The sequence below is a fragment of the Thamnophis elegans genome, chromosome 10 (genome assembly GCF_009769535.1).
Source record: "Thamnophis elegans isolate rThaEle1 chromosome 10, rThaEle1.pri, whole genome shotgun sequence".
Lineage (NCBI taxonomy): Eukaryota > Metazoa > Chordata > Lepidosauria > Squamata > Colubridae > Thamnophis > Thamnophis elegans.
In genome coordinates, this window is record NC_045550.1 from 35,035,594 (window position 1) to 35,058,999 (window position 23,406).

At 35.1% G+C, this 23,406-nt stretch overlaps 1 protein-coding gene across 1 annotated transcript; it reads right to left on the bottom strand.

Moving 5' to 3' along the window:
- Positions 1 to 4,423: 4,423 nt before the first annotated feature.
- LOC116514001 (retinol-binding protein 2-like) lies at positions 4,424 to 15,715 on the bottom strand. The gene is made up of 4 exons (XM_032225369.1): positions 15,619 to 15,715; positions 11,133 to 11,311; positions 8,498 to 8,599; positions 4,424 to 5,017 (listed from the first exon to the last, which is right to left on the bottom strand). The coding sequence occupies exons 1-4, from the start codon at positions 15,689 to 15,691 to the stop codon at positions 4,964 to 4,966; spliced, it is 408 nt and encodes a 135-aa protein (XP_032081260.1). The 5' UTR covers positions 15,692 to 15,715; the 3' UTR covers positions 4,424 to 4,963.
- Between the last annotated feature and the right edge of the window lie 7,691 nt (positions 15,716 to 23,406).

The following is a 23,406-nucleotide window of genomic DNA, read 5'->3' on the forward strand; positions in this document are numbered from 1 at the left end:
TGATGAATGATGTGAGTTTGACACCCATGTTCTAGAGAGACAATCATGGTCAGGATATGTAAAGATTTGTATAGGAACTTTCAGAATATTATTTATCGTATGTTATGCTTCATCCTGTATTTTCAATAACACCCATGCTTATCCAAGTATAATAATTTTGATTCCCTACAGTACGTGAAATTACTTACAATAATGTAAGAAAAGACTAGAAGCAATAGATAGGTCTTCTCAGTTTAGTTTTCCTTTTTTGTGTAAAACATTCCCTTGACCATTAAAACAAGTCTTGCTTTTACTGAATGAATAGTACTGGTTCAAGTGGACTTTTCAACTCACTATGGAGTTTCCAATTTACCACCTGCAGCTAGCCTAAAGTACTCAGAACTCATTAAATCTGGTTCCAAGCGATATGAATATGTAACTAGGTAAACATGAATTCTTGCTTACATGACTAGGATAAGTGATGGCAACCAATATAAAGTGTTACTATTTGCTAATGGTTTTTAAAAAAACTTTCAGTCCTCAGTAAGCAAAGGATTAAACTACTTGATCAAGTAAATCTGCAGTTTCTCTCAGGTTGTGTATTATTTAGCTCAGGGAAAGACCATTTTGCAATATGCTGCTCAGAGTTGGCTGTTAAAAGCATCCGATAAGGCCTGTGCCATCTTCCAAGTTTTGTTTTGCTGCCTCATAATGGAAATGGAAGCATTCTTGGAAGGGATGAGAAATGAATGCCAGGAGAGTATGCCAAGGGAATATATTCCAGCAGGTCCACTTAAGGTGTGAAGATCATTTTATCTGCCTGACTAAAATAAGCAAATGCCTACAAAATAAAGTGATAATACAGTGCCAGATGATGGCCCCCTCAGGTAAGAAGGCACTCACTATGCTACTGAGAGAGCTGAATATATTCATAAAACTAAGGATATTTTTGACGCAGATATGGGTTTCCAGACATCTAGTTGTTGGATTCATAAAGGAAAAGAAAATCCAAAACTGAAACAGTGGGAAGACAGAATGTGAGAAGACTGAATATGGGAAAGCCAGAAAAAGAGAAATTGTCTACATCTTTGTCTAATTGACTATGTCTAATTGACTATAATTAACATATTAGACATAAGAAAATTGAAATGGCCTGGAATTGATACTTTTGTTCAGAAGACCATACTATTTTTACAGCTCAAGACATGAAAAGCAATGGTGTTGCTTTGTAGTTAGAATAGTTAGGTCAGTACAGTATACCACCAAATACCAATTTTATCAGCTGTGATGGTGCAGAGGTTAGAATGAAGTATTGCAGGCTAATTCTACTGACTCTCAGCAGTTTGATCCTGACTGGATCAAGGTTGACTCAGTCTTCCATTCTTCCATGGTCAATAAAAGGACCCAGATTGTTGGGGGAAATATGTTGACTCTGTAAACCACTCAGATATGTAAAGCACTGTGGAGCGATATGTAAGTATAAGTGTTACTACTATCATGAAGTATGCAAACAACCTTTTAATATTATTGAAGTTTATGATCCAAACATTGGTGAAGAAAAACAGGATAGCAGAAACCCTATACCATTTCAGACAAATGGTTGTTCCATCTCTTCTTAAAAACCTGATCCAATTTCTGAAGGCAAGTCCTTCCACTGATTATTTGTTCTAGCTGTCAAGAAATTTCTCCTTAGTTCTAGGTTGGTTCTCTCCTTGATTAGTGTCCATTCATTGCTTCTTGTCCTACCTTCAAGCTCTTTGGAGAATAGCTTGACCCCCTCTTCTTTGCAGCAACCCCTTAGATATTGGAACACTGCTATTATGTCACCCCTAGTCCCGTAATAGTGAACCTATGACATGTATGCCTGAAGTGGCATGAAGACCCATCTCTCTGGGCATAACAGCTCTTCTGGGTTCCGGCATGCATGTGCACACCAGCCAGATGATCTTCACGTGTACGGGAGCACCGGAAACTGGAAGAGCAGTTCCCCAATGTGCATATGTGCGCCGGGAAGCTGAACTTCCAGTTTCCAGTGTGCATACTGATGTTCGCATGTGCATGTGCACCAGAAACTGGAAGACCAGTTGACCAGCATGCATGTGTACCTGGAAACCAGAAGCAGGAAACTGTTCTTCTGGTTTTCGATGCTCCCACATGTGCACGTCTGGGAGCTGCTCTTCCGGTTTCTGGCATCTCCCTCCCATTTGGGCACTTGGTGCTGAAAAGGTTTGCCAACACTGTCCTAATCCTTCTTTTCAGTAAACTAGACATAGCCAAATCCTGCAACCGTTCTTATGTTTTAGCCCCCAATCCCTTAGTCATCTTAGTTGTTCTTCTGTGCACATTTCTAGAGTCTCAACATCTTTTTTACATCATGGCGACCAAACTGGATGGCTAACACAAGGAAGTATGAAATTAAATAAATTATTAAATATGAGTGTGAAAAGAAACTACCAGAGATCAAAAATCAGAAGAAAGTAAATTGTATAGCAGAAAAGAGTGGAAATTGTCAAGAAAGCCAACCGCCCCCCCCCCCCAAAGACTTTAGGAAGGCACTTAAAGAATTTCAAGAGAAAATAAACATATAATATAATCAGTAAAGACACTGAGAATGGAAACATATGATAAACAGGAAAAAGTTTTCCTTTATTCTGTGAGTTATTTGGAATCAGGTCCATTGAAATTGATTGTTGTTAAAAAATATATAGATGAACTTAGAAGGAGGTTCCAATTTTGACTAGATGTGCTGAAGCTGACAATGAACAGATAGCAGAAGATCGGGTAAAGATGGAAGGAATGTATTGAAATTCTGTACAACAGAAAGTCAACTTTCAAAATAACATAGGTTCTCTCTGTTTATAATAATGTCTAATATAGAAGATGAAGTTGGATCAGCACTCTGGGCATTGCTGTATCAGAAGGTTACACGAATTGACACTATCTACAGAAATATGACGTACAACAGAAAGTTTAAGGTCCATTGATACAGAATTACCAAGAAAAAGAGACTTAACAGAATGTGCATACATAGTATGTGATGTAGGCAGTTTAAGAAAATCCAAAAATTAGTCTTCTAAGTAAAAAATATTCACCTTTGCAGAAATATTCAGCATGTTCTGCTGTATGTCACATGCAGTTCCTAGACAAATTTTAGTTTCATTTTGTTGTGAAGGCAAGAACACATTGGCTGAGTTAGCACATTATTTTAAACCATAATGTGGTTGTGTTAGTTTTGCTTTGAATAATGTAAACTCAATTATTCTAATTTATAAATCAATGTTTATGATTCAGCATATTCTATGAATCCAGACTGTTTAAATTAATCAATGAATCATAACAAATAATCATTTAGTGCAATGAATTAGCAATTTTTATCTCTCTAATTAATATAACCATATGTTCTACATTTGAAGATTAACTATCCAGATTTATAAATTGCATATTTATACATAAACATATGTACAAATTTAAAATATATGAAATGACTTTTAGTTATATTCTCAACTGATATTTCAAAGTAATTGAAGCTTGCTTAATTTAAGGGTAAGCTTTGTGGTATGCCAAGAACCTTGAACGGCATGAGTTAACACTTTCTGAGAAAATCATTTAAATTAGTGATCCCATTTTTGATGTTCCTTATCTTTCTAGAGAATCATTTTGTGACAAGGAAAGTATTTTAGTGGCCCAGATTTAGTGGCACAGAGAGGCTAGGTTACTCATGTTACACTAAAGCAGAATTTTTAAATAGTTTGTTTTAAAATAGAATAGAATAGGATAGAATAGCTCTCTTGCCTTCCCCCTGTGCCTCTGCCTCTCCTGCTGGTGGTGCCACTGCGCAAGCCTCCTGTGAGTTTCCGGTGAGCTAGGCAGCTGCGCAGCATGTCCAGATCACATGCCTTCCCTCTGTGCCTCTGCCTCTACCTGCTCCAAGGTTCCTCTCACAGTTACTGTTTTTGACCAAAGTCTCGCGCCTGATCTGTACTTATACCTTTGATTTTTCCTGCCTAAATGTAAAACTTTGCTTTTATCCATATTAACATTCATTTTGTTGGATAGATCCCATTCTTCAAGTTCGTCAAGATCTTTTTGGATCCTGAAATTGTCTTCTGGGATGTTGGCTATTCCTGCCAGGTTACTGTCATTAGCAAATTTGAGGAGTCCCCCTATTCTATTCCCTCATCTAAGTCATTTATGGAAATATTGAAGAGTACTGGGCCTAAGAAGAGCCCTCCTTACTTCTATCGATGTGGATATAGTACCATTAACTAGAATATCTTACTAAACTGATACCAGGCAATTCACTTACACTCAGTACCAGTGGTGGGTTCCTACCGGTTCAGCCAAACCAGTAGTGGTTTGGCGGCCTGGGTCGCTGGAACCGCCAGCAACCCAGGTCTGCCATGTCCCCGGATGGATTCTCCAGGCGGAGCCTATGGTGCTGCCATCTTGCTTTTTGCTTTTGCACATGCATGGAACAATTTTTATTGCACTGTGCATGCGCATGTAGCTCGCATCAAGAGTGCTTGCAGTGGCCTATGAGCAAACCGGCAGTAATGACTGCCAGAACCCACCCCTGCTCAGTACATTATGTACCCAATCAGTGATATCTTTTTTTTTTTATTTATTCAAGTCAAATGTATTTATACCACCCAAATGTATTAAGAAGGCAAAAAAATATACAGAGATACTAGTGTCAGCCCAAACTTTTTTAAAAAGTCTTGCGTCATTGCACCAGGATATATCTGTTACTAGAAAACAGACCTGCTAAGATTGGGGAAATAGAACAAAACTTTTGCTTAATTCCTATTTGGAAGGCAAAGATCCTTTCTAAAGTGTGCAGGTGCGTGGCATTATTTTTAGACATTATTTGCTAATCAAACAGAACAATGGATCACTAATGAAAATCAAACTTTTATTTCTATAGTTATCTTAAAAGAGAAAAAATCATCAACATAAATGTGGCAGCTATATCAGCTTCATCAGTCTATTTTTTCTTCTTGAAGACTTGATGGCACACCTGGTCTCCACAAGTCAATTCCTACAACAGAAAAACCATCAGTAAGCACAACTTTTTCATTGCCCTTATTGTACCCCCAGGCCCTCCCTTAAACTCAAAGATAGCCACCACATTAACAGTGAGGCTGGGCTATTAAATGGAAAAGAACAATGTATTTTATGTAACCAATCAGCCAGTAAGCACTGCAGGTTGCAGTAATTAGATTTGGACACTTCAGTTGAGTTTCTAAAAGGATAAAAATGAAAAATGTATGAAAATTGCTCTGTAACAGTAGGACATTTCATAGTCTATTATTAGCCCACATACTGTAGTGTATTAAAACTACTGGAGCAACAAGAAATTGCAAAAGGAGAAAAGGCAAGGCTATAAAGGTAACAAGGTAAGTACAATAGTATTTGACCAAAAGCATCTGTGTGTCTGCAGAAAGCTAATCTTAACTTGGAATGCTATAGCAAGTGTTACAAAGTGGCTCAGTAGCATTACTGACAAGTTTTGAATATAATTTATCATGAAAGACCTGTCTGTGGATATCTTTTTTACATAGCAATTTTTAAAATTGCTATGTAAATTTTGCAAGCCAATGTTTGCATCTAATGAAAAATGAATTATGGCTAAGAATGCTAAACATTAATCATTAAATTGCAATATTAACCATACTTATTTAGAGGTGTGTTCTTCTGAAAACAATTTCTTTACCTAGTTAGAAAAGTGGTTTGGACTTGAGTATTGACAACGTTTAAACATGATTACTTAAAATTTCTAACTCACTAAGCAAACTTGATGTCAGTGGACAAAATGAATAGTTATCGAATGTAGGTGCAAAAATTGGACAGCAACTTGTTGGAAGTAAAGGTTAGTTTCCTATAGCTATTTGAGGTACTTAGTCATCTTCTGGATTTCTGCAGCCATGCTCTGATAGCTAACTTAGGGTTTGTTTTGGGTTCGCTAGAAGTCCTTCTTTCAAGAATTCTGCTTAAGAGATGCCAAAATTTATTGGCAAGAACGTCTTTATTTCTTTATCTAGCAGTAAAATCAAGACACCATAGGTCCTATATTAGTCATCCTGATCCCTTTTCTGCTTCCCACCTAGTGGGCTTTACTTCCCCTTTGCCATGAAACAAAAGGACAAGAGGTTTTGCAAAGTGGTGGCCGGAGAGTCATATTTTATGCTCCCTCCATTGCCCTGGTAGACAGGAAACAGAAAGATGCTGGAAGAAATCTAAGTTAGCAGAAATGCAACTTTGTGGAAATGGGCTTGCACCAGTCCTCACTGAGATTGTTCACTTGAACATTTTATTATTTAATCTCTCATTTATTGTTTCTCATACTTTGGTGACCGCTTAATTTTATTTACATCATTCAAGTTTTCTATGGATATGAATTCAGCTTTTCTTCAACAGCACTAAATTATGTTTTAAAGATAAAATGTTGTATGCCTGATGATTGTTCTAGTCCATTTTTTAATCTTTCCATTTTCTGTGCAGCCTACGGAAAAGGGTTCTCGTTTTAAATCATATTCCCCATAGCTTACAATGAAGTTGAAAATAATTATCACTGTCAATTACCGTAAAATTATATTGTGACAATATAATTGTGGAATCGACAAAAAAGTCGATTCCACTTCACATTTCTATCTTTTTTCCATAGCACTTTGTTTGAGCTATTTGTTTTTAATTAACAAAAATGTGCAACTATTGCAATTTCATAACCTCAGTATGGAACATAGAGATTGTGCCCGTGAATAAATGCCAGCCGGCTTGAGACAACTGATTGTTCTAATCAGTTGCAGCAGATTTCATTGCTAGAATATCCTATACTGTATACTTTCCTCGATAAATAATGGTAGTGTTTTGGTCAGCGTTTTCCTAATTTTAATTACTACCTGGAATTGCTTGTGGGCTATTAAATGAAAATGGAAACAAGACCATCAAACATTAATTTCTAAGTGTTCAAATAAGTACAAAGTCTGCTGATTTGCAGACTAATGGAGCTGAGACGGTATGAGTAAATGATAGTGTGGTTTGTTGTGGTGGGTGTACACACTTTTGTATCATTTCTGATTGTGGAAAAGATTGGAGAATCCCAACTCTCATTCCGCCTCATATTTGCCTGTCTTAAAAAGGTCTACTTATCTAAAGAGACTTTTCAACATAAAAGAGTGTCATTAAAAATCCATAGGTACACTTGAAAGGGTGTTGTGAGATTGAATTCCCACGTTAAATAAATGGAATTTGTTACTCACTATAATGGCCCCACTGCCTTCAGTGCTGTTTTTTTATGATTGACATAATCTGTAGGCTATCTCATAGTAAAACTGACAGTTGAAATAAAAGTGCTTTTATATGTTTATAGTTCATCTCCCACTATTCCTCCATACAGAACCAATTTTATTTCTTCTTAACATGAAAAGGAGTCTCACACTTTAATCCTGGTTAAGGAAAGTTTCCTTGAAATTCAGAGTAGGCCAGTGAATGTTTATCAGGCTATTTTACTCTAGCCTTAATTATTTTATATGTAGTTATTTTGGGGGACAGTTTAAGGTAGTGATTCCCTGACTTAGAAGGCAGTAAAAGACTGCTTTCTCCCATGTGATCCTGGTTCAGGAAATTAACAGGCAGATGCAGTATCCCAATGATGGAATCAACTTAATATTTATGGAAAGGACCACAACTTTCAAAATAATCTGAGTTTTTAGTTCTATTTACTGGAGTATTTCTTTTCCTGGTTCTGTTAGGAATTCTATTAGTCATTTAGCTCTTACTGGAAGTAAAACATGGCTTTCATTTTCTTGAAAAGCAGTTAATAAATCTTTTAAATAAAGACATACCCATGTAAACAAGTTATTTATAAAATATTCCTATTCCAGGTAGCACCTGTGAGGAAGGTGGGTGATTTCTAAATTTGATATATAAATAAAATAAACATATATATCAAATTTAGAAATCAAATATAACCATAAATAAATATATATTAGGTTGTCACATTTCATCTTTATAACAGATGCAGTTTGGGGCTGAATCAGTAACCCTGTTATCCGTCATCTTTTCCAGACAAGCAATGTAAATATCTATCCTATTCCCATTCTTGTGATATCTGTAAAGGGAAAACTGATATACATGATGCAATTGTACCTGCATAGACTCTTTCTTGAAAGCATTTGTTAGCAGGAGTGGGTCATAATTAGGGAATTCATATGGAAATAGTGTCTGAACAAGGTCACCTTATAAGCAAAGATCTGAGCCTTAGGTTTGCAACTTCACATGCTGCTAATTCATACTTTATCTGATGTGTGGTGATAAAATTGGAGAGTCCAAAATGAACATCCAAGCAGTTTCAGAACAAGACAGTATGAACACAATACATACATATATACAGGTACAGTACAAGTACTTGTACATATAATGTACATATAGATATACTTGATCCTTTAAAAATCCTTATAGAAATGAGTTGATTTGGAACAGTTTTTAATTATACAAAATGAACATATTTGGTTCTTACTAGATGCAGTTTGTCTCCTTCAATCCAATGTTTCCAGCCTCTATTGTTTTTTTCACCTTTCTGGACACAGACAAGTTTGTCACCATCCCAGGTCACTGTTGTCTTCAAGGATTAAAAGACAGTATTAAGCAATATTGTAGAAATTTGAAATATTCAAAGGTGGAACTATATACATGTTTTGTGAATGTGTCAGGTGAAAGAGAAAAAAGGGTGGAGGGAAATACAGCCATCCCCCCCCCCCCAAAATTTCAAATTCTGGTTGCAAACCAAGATTGTCATTTATGTTTCATGTTCCCAGTTCTTCATCCTGATTCATGAAATACCCATAGAAACAAATTTCACAAATTTATGTATGATGGTGTTCTCTAGAAAGGGAAACCAATATGAAATTTGGTTCTGCTTGAAGAGCAGAGTAACTAATCTCCAATAGAAAAATCATGCTTTATTTAAACTAATGCAACATCCACAGACATATTTCTATTTCAGTAAGAAATTAGGGTGGTGTTCACAGCAGAATAAATTAAATTATTTTATATAAAAGTGACATTCCAACTGATGATTAAATCTTCCAGTTGTTTTATAAGGTTGCAAATAAAGCAGCAAGAAAGTTTTTGAGAAATTGCAAGGGGAATTTCAGTGTACTAATAATTATGCAAAGGGGCAGAAAAAGTTTTTTAAAAACCCAAAACATTTTTTTCTGTTGCTGCTCATCAAACCTGGTATTTTATTAATGTTGGTGGATATTTTCAGAGTCTCTTTTCACCTTTTTCTTACTATTTTTGAAAAATCCGTAGACCTGAATTGGGCTAGGTATAGAGCTTTTTAAATATAGCAAACTTGGATAGGGTTTTCAGCTTGAGGAGTAACCTTTTTTTTTTCAAGTGGAAGACTATCCTCAAAAAAGTAGATGATGCCAGGAAGGAGAGAAGGAGTTAGGAGAAAAATCCTGTAAAAATCTCTTTTTTTTTAATAATTCTTTTTTTGAAAAGAAAATATTGTTCTTGGTAATCACCTTTTCAAAAAAAGAATTATCAACTGAATCTTAATATCTGAATGCAAATTGTAAAAAAAATTGCTGAAAATTTTAAAGTTAATGCAAAGATAGCATAAGGCTATAGGTCATGCTACCCTCTACACTGAAGTAGAAAGTACAATTTTTTTTCTTAACATTTTTCCCAAATGTATGGGGGTCTACTTTTTTTTACTATGAAACAAATGTTAATTCATTGGTTGTGACGGGAACTAATTGAGTGGGTTGTTGTCCAAGATCGATGTTGTGGGCTCAGAGAGAGTGACTGTCCCGAAGTCACTCAACTGGCTTTCATGCCCAAGGTGAGACTAGAACTCACATTCTGCTGATTTCTAGCCTGGTCCCTTAACCACTAGATCAAACTGATTCTCAGAAAGATACAGAATGATTTCTTAAAAATAATCCCTGCTTCTGCTGGGGAAAAAAAAATAAGTAGCAATGTGTTGGTATAGGAATGCTGGACAGAAATCACCCTGATAAGAAATCAGAGAGAATTATAAAAGAAATGAGGTGCTTTTTCTTCCTGTAGTCACATAACAGGACTGAGATAGAAAGAGAAAATTGAGGTTGCTGAAAGTTCAGCAAAGCGGCAGTTTTGTGCTCCTGAATAGGACTGGTAAAGGATGGCTTTGTTATAAGGAGCATGCTGTGATGTCAGGGCACAGAAAGGTCACGGATGATAAGGAAGATGTTGGCTATAAGTAGCAAATCTCTCCATTCTCCTTGGAAAAAATAATTAGGTGATTGTAATGTTTGCTGCTCTGTTCTGGAAGTCTGATATAGAGGCACATAAGACACAATTTACATTGGGTCACTCTGACACACTATTACAATCAGGTGCAAAGAGTTACACATTATGAAACTGGTATTAGTGAAATTTAGTTCCCAATCTCATTCTGTCTTAATCCAGGGTTGAAACAATAAAACAAACATTTTCTAGCCTCTGTCCAATATGTTCTATGAAACACATCAACAGTCCAAGCAGCAGCCAGCATCCCATGACTGTTGATTGGAAGACAGCAGGAAAGACTAGATTGCCCTTGTAATATACATTAAAGGTTTTCCTGTTTCTTGATCTTCTCCAGACATGACAGTTCAGTTTCCAGTCTGGACGGCATTTGTTTGCAGAGTACTGAGGAAGGACCATCTTGCACCATAACAGCAAGATGGACTTGAGTAAGGGACTTTGCATAAACAATAGGTTCTAATCTAATTTTGCTTACCACAAGTAAAACATTTTGTGTGCTGCAGCCTAGAAGAATAAATAGCAGTGACCTCTGTGGCTAACAGGAATGTGCTTTTCTCTGTGCCAAACTATGAAGCATGGCTGTCAACCAGGAAAATATAGCAGTCTGGAACCATGAAGAGTTGAAAGCAAATGAAAAGTAATTTTACCTTGCTGTCATCTGCCTGAGAAATTGTCATGATTTGCATATAGAACAAATAGTTGCACTAGCAAAGCGTATAGTTTCAGAAATGCAAATTTAAACTTCTTTATAAATAAGCATTTCTTTAACATTTTAATTTGCTTTCAACCTGTTTACTTGAATGTCAGGGGCTTATATTGACTGCTGTGTAAATGGGAAACAATAATAGGTTTTCTACCTTCACAACTCGACTGTCAAGCCCCTTGGTGTGCTCTTCAAATTCCACTCCTATGGTATAATTCAATTCATAGTTTCTGAAAGTGCTCAGTGTCTTTGTCTTGAAATTGTCTCCATCTTGAATAATTTCTTTTGTTTGTTTTAGATGGTTTGCAATCTTACGGGTAGCAAAATCGATGTCTGCAGATGGAAGAAGAGATATGCATTTTAATAAGGTGCCTGATTAAATTTAGTTTCTAAATGTAAAAACACAAATTTGGGATGTTATTCAGAGGCCTAATAAGACTTTTTGGCTTTTTAAGGAGAGTTCGCATCTCTTGTATACTATGAACTGATTTTTAATAAGTTAGTTTGAAGTGGTCTAAGCTTCAGAAAAAAATTAACCCTTGTTAAATTGCCATATCCACCCATTTTTAAGTAGGAATTTATTTCAAGAATAGCAGGCCTCCACATAAGGATCTGGAAGTATTTCCCAATTAAAACAGTGGGACTGATTTTCTAGGAAAACACATACAAGACTGTGTTCTAAAAGATGATATTTACTTACACATTCATACATTTATGCATATTTTCCACTAGAATACTATCTTATTATCTAAGCTACTTTTATAGACTTGTAAAAATGTTAATAATGTGCTGATGTGATAAGATTAGAAGCTGCAATTATCAAATAGGATTCTGAATGCAAAGTTCTTTCTCTGTCAATCAGATAATTCCTTGTGCCATTACCATTTAAGTTCTCTAACTATTATTGTTTTCCTCCTGGCTTGTACACTGAGTCTTATGGTCAATTCTTCACACCAGAACCTATTGCATGAAAGCTTTCTTATGTCAAACAAGGCAAATACAATTTCTTAAATACCCCTCAGCTAAAAGATATTTAGCTATGTTTCTGGAGCGGTGCTGTAACAAAAAAGAAGTAACATGATGGAGAAGATTGGTTGAAAAGGAGCATCAGGGACAGCACCAAGTCAAAGAATCTCCTATCTGCAACTGAAGCATCTTGTTGTCTGAGAAACAGTAAGAAATACATTGATCCCTATCACTTCCATGAATTAGTCCAACCCATTTTTTCCAAGCTAGTCAGCTACTAAATTTCATTGTGGCAAATTCTAAAGTTTAACTACAGTACAATAAGGGTTTAGGTATATTTATAAGCAGTTCACACATGTACTGAATAATAAAGCACATGGTCAATTCACACATGCTCAGTGAAAGGCAGTTAGGTTTTATTATTGTTTAGCAGGCAACTAAATGACTGAAACTCAGACATTAAAAGCAGATGGGAGAGCTTCAGTGTCCTTGTGCTTGGAGAACGCCATTACATAGGTATTTTTCTACCTTAATCTACTTTGTATTTGAATGTTACAAGCATTTGGGTTGAAAAGAGAGCCATCATAGCTTGGAAAGGAACCAATCTCCATCTAGATAACAGAAGATTGAAACACACATTATATTATTTATTTGTTTGTTTGTTTATTTGGATCCAATGTTTATTGTTTTTACAAATAACTCAAGGTGATGAATATATCCAACACCCCCTCCTTCTCCTATTTTCCCCACAATAACCCTGTCTCATCTTATTATGGTCAGATATTGCTCTGAAGAAATGGATAGAAAGCATTAGTAGTTTTGTAGCTTAATCATCATTGCCTTCCATTACATAACAGCTTTTGTTATAACTTTATTTTGATCATGAGCTGTGGGATTAGACTGCAGTACTGCAGGCTACTTTTGCTGATTGCCAGCTGCCAGCAGTTGACAGTTTGAGTCTCACCAGCTCAAGTTGACTCAACCTTCCATCCTTTTGAGGTTGGTAAAATGAGGACCCAGAATGAGGACAATATGCTGACTCTGTAAACCACTTAGAGAGGGCTTTAAAGCACTGTGAAGCAGTATGTAAGTCTAAGTGCTATTGCTATCAGGATCAGAATAGGATATTTAGAGACAATGGCATACCATAGATTAAATACAAAAAAACACACTGGACTGATTTCTTTCTTGTCATATTTCAGTAACAGATGCTAGTGATGATCTGAACAAATTCATCAGTGGGAATAGCAGTCAACCAAGATTGTTGTAAACACGTCCTTGAACTCAAGATGCATTTCACCCCTGTCAGCCAAAAGCTCAAAGATAGAGAGCTGTGTCATTTATTATCTATTTCCCCCTCTAGCGATTGCCACTGATTGAATAAGATTGCAAAGCATAAAGCTGCAAATGCAGTGTTGTGATGTAAGCCCTAGACCATTTGTTCATGTGTGAGAGGTACTAAAGAGTTGGAACTTAAATCATGAATGCATCTGCATCTTGCTCATTTTGATCTTCCTTGCAGATGCCAGTGAAAGCTTAGAATATTTGATAGATAAAATTGAATGCTTTTGCAAAATATATATTTTTCAGCTAAAATATCTAGCCAGTTTTCTCAAGACAGACATAGCACAATCCTACCCAAGAAATAATTTAGTGGAACTTAAATATAAATAAGCATATACTTATATACACACAAGAACATAGATACACGAAGGAGAGAGGGGGGGGAGAGAGAGATTGAGATTGATCGATTTACACAGATATCTTATTTTGCCATCCTTTACTTTACCCTGTGAAATAATTATTATTATCTTATAAAATATGAATATCTTTTATTGAATTTATTAGTATTGTCTTCTGTTAGAAAAATATGAACAAAAAATTATCCCTTCTATGCAAGTAAATATTTCGATTTTCATTTCATTTAATTTATTTTCCCCCAGATTTCTTATTCTGATTCACAGTTATGTTATATTCTTTTTTACTTTCTCGTGAAAGTAAAAAGGGCATACATAAATATGATAAAATATTGATATTGATCATTATACTAGTGTACTTATTCTATTGCAATTAATGTAATTATATATAAGAAGAAACCTGTCCCAGAAGTCATTAATAAAATGAGGGTGTAATACCAATATATCATTGCCTACTTACTGTTCAAAGGCAAGAATATGCAACAGATATAGACATGTATAATAAAAGAGAATCTTTGCAAAATGATGGCTGGCACTATCTGCAGGAGTTGCACATCTGAAACTCAGCATTCTTTAGAACTGACGGCCGGAGAATTAGAGCTCAAATTTAGTCTAGGAACTCCTAACAGTTGACTAGTTTTGTTAATATACCAACCATCTGTTCAATGCTAACAGTAATTTTCGTCTGTTTGTTTGATGTCCCTTAGTATGCACATGCTATTACAGTAAACCAGACTTTATATATGCAATTCATTATTAGATAGAAAGTGAAATGAATAAGAACAACTGTACCATGCAGCAATACTACCGATTTTATTTTTTTTTTTAAAATATGGCAACCATAATCTCTAGATTACTCAATTAAGATTAGATCTGTTGAGAATACAAGGCATAATGCAATAACTGCTGAGTTGTTGTACTGATAATATTGAAAATATTGTAAGATTTGAGATCCAGATGTCAATGTATAACTTGTACAATCCTATGACTACTATACCTGATAGACCTGGGTTAGAGCTCTCTTCTGAACATATATTCTTAAAAGTATGTTAATGGGGGAGAATTACTATCCCATTTCTGTCCTGGGCATTGCAGTCATAGTTGCACTAATCTTAAATACTGGTAAAATGTTTTACTGAACATTTCAATGCTCCGTAATTTGTCTTGTCTTGAAGCATAGATGGGAAATGTTATACTTTCAGGGCCAGATTCCTGCTATTGTCAAAAAGTTGTTCAAATATGTGTAGAGAAAAGGAGGCTTTCTATTATTTCCCAGGATTCTGCATGTTTTGGATGTGTTTTAATTTATTAAACTTGTATGCCACCCAACTCTTAATGGATTTGTTGAGTAGAAATAGAGAAACACAGAGAAACATGGAAAAATACTTTCACAATTTGTGCAGTCAAGATTCTTGCATCTGGGAAAATTACAGGAGTGAATGCATATCTAATCTTGTCTTGGCACAACCTTCCTGTTCTGTCCTGTTAGGCAAGTATCCATTATTATATTGAATATAGTCTCATAAGGTCTACAGTCCATAAAAATAAGTAGAAATCTCTCGTCACTCAATTTGAAGCTGTTCCCAGCTTTGTAAGCCATTTTCGTATTTGCAAGAGATATACATAAAAATGATCACATAATGCATGATGCTTTGTAATACGTAAGAATAATTTACTACTGTTGCCTTGATTGGCAGCGTTAAAACTTTTGAACAATGTACAAAATTTAGGTTGTAATTTTAGGTTTTGAATTATTTTATGTTAATCTATGTTACTTTGCATGCATATGAGCTAGTCATGGTTTAAAAAAGCAAGTTGAAGGATTCATATCCTTCCATGGGATGTAAAACACTGCTTTAAAAATATTTGAATTATCTCTGGTTATACATTTTAATACATGCTTAAGCAGTTGTGTTAAAAGTACCTTCTTGTATTGGAAATATAGAACTTAATCATTTGAATTAAGTTTATACTTACCTAAAGCAACCATATAACCTTCAAAGTTTTCATTTAATACCATTTCCCACGTCCCATTGTAATCGGCAGGCATTGCTACTAGGTGATTAAATCCAAGGATAGTTTAGCTATGGAATATGAAATGGTGTTCTCCAAAAGAATGAACTGTAATTCTATCCTTTTTATAGTTTTTTTGGGTGTGGTTTATGATTTCCAATATAATAAAGTCTAAGGGTCACTGAGATAATCTAAGTAGAACTTTATGTTCATTATTAAAGTTCAAAGGAGAACTAGATGTGAGAAGGAAAATGATGTTGCAATGACCTTTGCAAAATGTTAAGAAAAGGACAATAGAATATTTTTATGAAAGCATGTAGTTGAAATATGTGGTCCATAATGGCAAATTATCAAGTCTAAATTGGTTGTTCTCTTTGCTTCAAAAATGTCTAAGATCCTTGACTACTGTTTGAATTTTATTAGATGTGCTATCTAACTGGTTCAGTTCAGTTTGAAAGGAGCAGTAGCTAGTTTCTTCCCAATAATCCGACTCTGCTTGAGGTGGATACACCAATGTTCAATACACTATAGAGCATAGCTGTTCAGGAATTTCTGGATGCTTCTGATGTAGAAAAGTGGAAGGCCTTGGTACAATGTAAGGTGACAAGATAACCACACTAGCATTTTGTTTTGTCCTTCTGCTTCTTCCTCCTAATGTGGATTTCTTCAAGCAGCAACAACTAGGTACTGTATATTCTATCAACCCTATAGTTGAAGTGCTGGTTTTAATTTATAAAGCTATACCTAACTTGGCACATAGGTACCTCCAGGTACCTATGTTAACTACAATTGATCTGTCTGAAGAGTTTATCCTGAAAGAAGCTGCTTGTGGTCTTCCAATGTTATGTAATGATGTTCCCTGAAGCTGGGAAAACTGCTTTTCCATCATGATGTTGATAGTCTACAACAGCCTCTTTCTAGAACATAGTTTGTTTCGTGAGTGATGGCCTTCCAGAAGAAAGTGAAGACCAATCTTTGATAGACTTTGATGAAGGATTGTGCCCTGGATTTTATTTAACTAGTTTATTGGTATTGTGTGTAATTCATTGGGGCTTTGTTTGGATTTGATGTTTTAAGGGTTTTCTTACTGTTTATAATGTTCTTTAGCCACTGTGAGTTCATTACAACTCAGTGGCATAGATGTTTGATAAAAGCCCTGTATTTTATGAATACTCTGTCAACGGTGCCTATTAAATATATTTATATTCAATTATCCATTTAGACAAAAATTAAAGTCTAGCAAGGAGCACTGTAATGTTAAGGAACAGTAAGAAAAAAAATCTATATCCTGATGGTTTAAAATATTAGATTAGCTGTTTAATGGATATGTCCAGTGCTGCTTTCTCCCACATGGTACATGCAGACCTTGACTTACAACAGTTCATTTAGTGACTATCCAAAATTACATCACTAAAAAAGCGATTTATGAGCGTTTTTCACACTATGACCATTACAGCATACCCACAGTCATGTGATCAAAATCCAATGCTTGGCAACTGACTCATATTTCTGATGGTTGCAATGTTTGAAGTGGTCATGTGATCTCCTTTTGCAACCTTCAGACAAGCAAAGTCAACGGGGAAACCAAATTCACTTAACAATCAGGTTACTAATTTACAAACTGCAGTGATTCAATTAACAAATCTGGCAAAAAAAGTTGTGAAATGGGGCAAAACTCAATTAACAAAGATTTCACTTAGCAACAGAAATTTTGAGCTCAATTGAGGTCTTAAGTTGAAGATTACCTGTATCATTTCCTGATGTAGTGGGACCACAAGTACCAACGAACACACCTGACTTTTTTAAAGAGATTTGGATAACTATTGTTCCGGCTATGATAGATAAAAACGTGGGAATGCCATTGTAATTTCCCACATAATTTGACATATTGTGGTTTTAAGGCAGAAGTAACAAACTGAGACCTTGCTGCCAGAACCTTGAGTATAGTTTCTAGAGTATCTCAAAACCTATACACAATATGATGCATATTAATTATATTTAATGTAATTATAATTAAATGTAAATGTAAAAGTGGAGCCACAGAGCATGAATAATTTAAGTGAACCTTATGTTGGCTCTGGTGTAACGGTGATAGTATCGCTCTCTGAAACTCAAGGAAATGCAAAGTATAATTTCTGAAGCAATCTTGACATCTGAATTTCTGATGTTATTGGCAATGTACAATTTCATAAAAAATGAGTAGGACAAATTGGGAGATAGAATATGGTCAGGTATTTCCTTGTATCACCTTTGATTAAATTCAATTTTATTCATTGCAATTCTGGAAGCATTTACTTTGTCAGTTAAATGACGCTCAGTAGTCTCTCTTTAATTCATTATTTCTAAATCAATTTGTGGATATCAGTTCCCAGAATTTCCTAGACAGCCTGACTAGTTGGGAAATTCTGGGAGTTAATGTCCATGTATTTTCAAGTTGCTAAGTTTGAAAAATGTAGTTTTAGACTGAGGAAGGTTGGAGGTCATCTGCAGAGTCCACTAAATACGTGATTCCTTGCTATACATGCATTCCAGATATAATGCTATTTTTTGCTAGCCTGTATTTGCAAACATACTAAAGGGAGCAAAAGGGATAGAGAGCTTCCCACTTAATATGTAGATACTTGTCAGAATGTCGATAGACACAAGCCATAAAACAAGACACAATCTGGCAAAGTTTCTTCGGTAAAAGGTAAGAGGCACAAGGTAAGCCTCTAGAAAATTTTTAATTGCTATAAATGAGATTCTGTAAGAAGTACTTTGCTAAAGTAATATTATCTTAAAGAAGAATAAAGTGATTACTACCAAAATATTCCATGTGGAAAGAAAAACAAATGGAGATCAGAACTTATGTTTTCCTGAGGGCTATTGAAATATCATGGTAAATATATTAATTCACAAGTCTTTCCTAGATTAAATGAATTCTTGAACATGCTAGACTTAATTAATGAAGGTTAGGCTTTGGTGACTTTAGTGTTTTTATTAAGCAGCAATTTATTGTTTGATCAGTTTAAGGTAAAGGTAAAGGTTCCCCTTGCACATGTGTGCTAGTCGTTCCTGGCTCTAGGGGACGGTGCTCATCTCCGTTTCAAAGTTGAAGAGCCAGCACTGTCCAAAGATGTCTCCTTGGTCATGTGGCTGGCATGACTAAATGCCAAAGGTGCATGGAACTGAGCCACCACTTCCTACTTTTGATCAATTTATTATTCATTATATTGTAAAAATCCAGAACATGGAATAGTTCAGTTATGTTGTGTGGATGAAGCTAAATAATAAGTTGTGCTCTGCTTTGTATGTAAATTTGTAGGTAAAAATTTAGTAGTTAACATCAATCACAATTTATGACCCAAACATATAAAACAAACTGAGCTGTTTCTAAGTGCAAGGAACAAGAAATGGGTTTAGACAAAAAGTAATTAACCATTCATTAATATCTATTGCTATAAATGTTATTCATAGATAACCTGTCAAAGAGATGTTAATATATAAGTTGATCAATGAGCAAATTATAGATTGACTTGAGTTAATGTAAAATAATTCTGACCAAATTATTTATACCTATTAATATTAATGCAGCATTTGAAAAATGGAAAGCTATTTAAAAAATGTGGAATTTCTGAATCAAGTTTAAACCGTAAACAGGAATTAAACCATTCAGTATAAATCCAGGAAAGTCATCTTGTTAATTCATATTGAACAAATTTAGAAACCATAATTAATTTCAGCAAGAGATTCAAGAAATATTCAAGAATAAGAAGTATATAGGTATAGTGTGAGGTAGTTGTCCTTCCCACCAGGGATCCCCAAACTCTGGACTGTGGCCCTCTAGTGGGCCATGAGCTGTTTGCAACTGAACCACAGAAAAATCTTGTGAGTGCAGGCACATATGCATCCCTACTTGCGCGAGCAGCGGGAAAGCATTTTCCATTTGCATGAGTGGCAAGTGTGTGTGCACACTGCTTGTGTAAATGGAGCATACCCACTCATACCCCACTCGGGCAGAACCATTTGTTCCCCTTCCACCCCACCAGTCTACAAAGCCAGAAAGGTTGCGCAACTCTGCCATAGACTATTGGCTTCTTCCTCTGAGTGGATTGCTCTAGCTTCATCTGTGTCCTTTGTTTCTGAAATGCTGTCATATTGCTTCACTAAATGACACCTGCCACATCTGAAAAGGTGGGAAAATAGATCTGGAAAAAGTTAAAATGGATAATCCTGACTTCAAACCTATGCCTAGAAATTATAGCAAAAATAGCAACTAATGGCTAGAACATCCATCACAATCAAAATCTTTTAGTGAGAGGCATTTGAGAATTATGACGAACTTTCAGGTAAAGAACTAAACCTCATTCATTCAACCACAATCTTTAGACATATACTTGGTTTCACTTGTTAACTGAATTTAAGTAGAAAGATTACAAAGGGAATACATCATCTAGAGCTCACATAATATGCTGTGAAAAAGATAGCATGGTAATTCTGTAATTTGACTGACAGCATCCACAGTAGCTTCTAATAATAAAATGTGGGTTCCTTTATTAAGACAATCTTAGTTATTGAAATTCTGATTTTAAAAGATTAATATCAGCCAGTGGCAGAACAAATGCATGTTGCTTGCCAAACTGCAGCCCTCCAGGCCCAGATACATATGGATCTTTAGTAGAAATGGGGCTGGGAACTAGGGAGTTAAAGTCTGACTCCTATAGAGGCGTTATTTGTTAAGATAAAAGAAATGGGTTTTTATATTAGAGCAGGCTAGAGACTCCACTTATACATCCAAATAAATTTCTCAAGCTTTCCTGTGCTTTCCAAATTCTGTAGATTAATTCTTAGCCTCTACAATCTATCACTCTAATTGTACTTATTCTGCAACCAAGTTTTCTAATTGGTGCTGCCAATTTCTATCTTCCTCAGATAAAGGTTAAATTATTCCACAATTGAACAGCAAGCGTGATAGATGGAATTTGAGTGGAAAGGTTCCATAGAAAGCTGTATGGGTTATTTCATCCTTCTGGTCCCTCTTTGACAAGCATAATTTAGCTAAAAGGATACATACGCCATTAAGCTTTCTCATGCCTGACCGTTGAGAATGCCATAATGTCAATTATTAACATTTTCCATTTGTTTCAGGAACATTTGAAAGGAAGGATCTGTGAAACACTCAGAAAATTATTGACTGAAAAAAAAGATGGGAAATCATTATAAAATGTACCATATCTATTTTCTGGATATATTTAATACTAATTATGTACACTCTGTTAAAATATTGAATAGTATTCAATTATCTAGAGAGGCAGTGAAGTGATGTGATTAAACCAAGCAGGAATCTTGGTTCTTGTAGTCTAGCACATCCATAGGATCATGTGGTTAATCCATTGTTTTCAGTAAAGAGTCTTTCACCTTCAGAGGATTGATTTGGGATTATTATAACAGTATTAGCAATAGCACTTAGACTTATATACTGCTTCATAGTGCTTTTACAACCCTCTCCAAGCGGTTTACAGAGTCAGCATATTGCCCCCAACAAACTGGGTCCTCATTTTACCCATCTTGGAAGGATGGAAGGCTGAGCCTGCTGGGATTTGAACTGCTGAACTGCAGCTAGCAGTCAGCTGAAGTAGTCTGCAGTACTGCACTCTAACCATTGCATTACCATGGCTCTTCATAATCTTTCATGTAACTCTGTACCATATGCTGCCATCTTCCCACATGTTTGAATCATAATGATAAACAAAGGGGGATGGATCAGCACATATTTTCATTCAGTCAAATCACATGGAATGTATAAATATAGTGTGAAGAGGTGTTGGGATCACACCTGATTCTGTACTTGCGCTGTTTGACTTGGCTATATTTTGAGTACATTTCAGTAAGTTATTAGTGAATTAACAAATGAAAGTGGAATGCAGTATCAAAGCAACTGACTTCTTTTTCAGTCTGCATTATATATTTTTATTAATTACTATTAATACTGACATATAGTCTAACATATTGAAATCCTTCCCATAAGCATTTGTTACAACAAATGTTTCTAATATTCTATAAACATTTGAAATAAGTATTTATGAAAATTAACTAATTTAATATAATTACAGTTGTTAATTATCATATAAAATATGCTAGTTTCAGATTTTCAACACAACGTCCATATCTACATATATCTACAAATCCCTGCTTTGATGTCCTTACCCACTTGACTTAAAATAAATAGATTATTTTATTTTTAAATGGCAAGTTGGAAAGTGGCCAAGTAAAGCATTTGCCTCCTTATATGTGTTTCCAATAATGAATGTACATGTAATAGATGTTAGGTATCTGGCCATATAGTGACAATTTTGTGACTGGGTAGTTCTTCCTCAAAATCATGATTTGTCTCCTTGTATAAAATTATTAAAAATCCTTTCAACATTGGACTGTTCTCTCTCTCTCTCTTCGTCCTTCTTTCCCTGAAATAGAAATAAATAAATATATATGTTTGAATGAGAAAAAAGACATGTGAAATTTTGTTCTGCTGATTAGGAAGGATGGTATTACAGTCATATGAGGTAAATCAGTTGGAAGCACTGAGTCAGTTTATGTTGCAAGCTACCCAATAAAATATATGCAATTATGTATAATCCAACACAGCATAGATAAGCTAGTTCTTTTATCTTCCACTCAATTAGCTCTGAAGAGATTTGTTCCAGGACCTACAGCTGTGATTTAAAGAGAGGAATACTGTGTGGATAATTGATGCAGAAATCACAGTGCTATTGATTAGGAATCGTACTTTGGTGATGGGATTTTGCCATTCAATAAAGAACCACTGGAAGTGATTTTCATTTTCTTAGCAACCGCACCTGCAGAAAGAATAGTGGCTGTTAACAGTGTGCAAAGATATTTTTGGACTACATTGTATATAGACTTTGTCTTCTCCTGCTCTTCTTCCAGGTGACTTTAATTTAAAAAAAAACATTCCTTGTGCCTTTGCTGGCTTTCCATTTTTATTTTCCCCACATCCTGTGCTGTCCTAAATGTTATAAGAAAAGTATTCGTTTCTTTGCTGCTTATATACCATGAATCTTACACCTGATACCCTTCCATTAATGACTAGAGTTAAAATCTGACATGCCTAGAGGATATCCAGTTAGAGGTGGCTAATACAAATATTGTATTTGTATTACGAATCTCAATACAATGCAGGTTTTATTCTTCAAATGTTTATTATCCCGTGACAATAAATACCTTTCTGGTATTCTGTGTATAAAGATATTTTGGAGATATTTTGTGTATAAAATTGGAAAATATGTAATTTGCCAGGATCCTACACTTATATATTGTATTCCAGAGAAATAAAACCCCTGGATTCATAAAAATCAGAAGTGGCTGCAGTTAAGCCTGAAATTAATCACTCCCCTACTAGAATTTCCTTGTATGTAAAATGGAATATATTAAAGATTTTAGAAGTTATTTTCAAGTAAAGCCTGAATGCAGTAATAATAAATAAAATAAAATAAATTATTTTTCTAGATACACTGTCTAAGAGATTAAAACGAATTTTGCACTTCATTGGTGTGAAGGTCAAACATACAATTGAAGCTTAATCTTGAATATTATCACAACTACTGCAATCAGTGTTTATAATGTCAAAGGGCAAAATCTCTGGAAGATAGCAATGGATTGCTTTGAGCAATTTTGTACCTCTTTGATGTTTGTAATCAGATTAAAAAGTGCTTAAATCCTTTGTAGGTTTTAACTGTTAATTTTTTTTAATTC

Coding starts and splice junctions, on each gene's coding strand:
- LOC116514001 (XM_032225369.1), bottom strand. CDS start 15,691: ATGCCTGCCGATTACAATGGGACGTGGGAAATGGTATTAAATGAAAAC. Junction 11,312..15,618: donor AGGTTATATGGTTGCTTTAG/GTAAGTATAAAC, acceptor TTCCATCTGCAG/ACATCGATTTTGCTACCCGT. Junction 5,018..8,497: donor AAGGAGACAAACTGCATCTA/GTAAGAACCAAA, acceptor TTTCTGTTGTAG/GAATTGACTTGTGGAGACCA.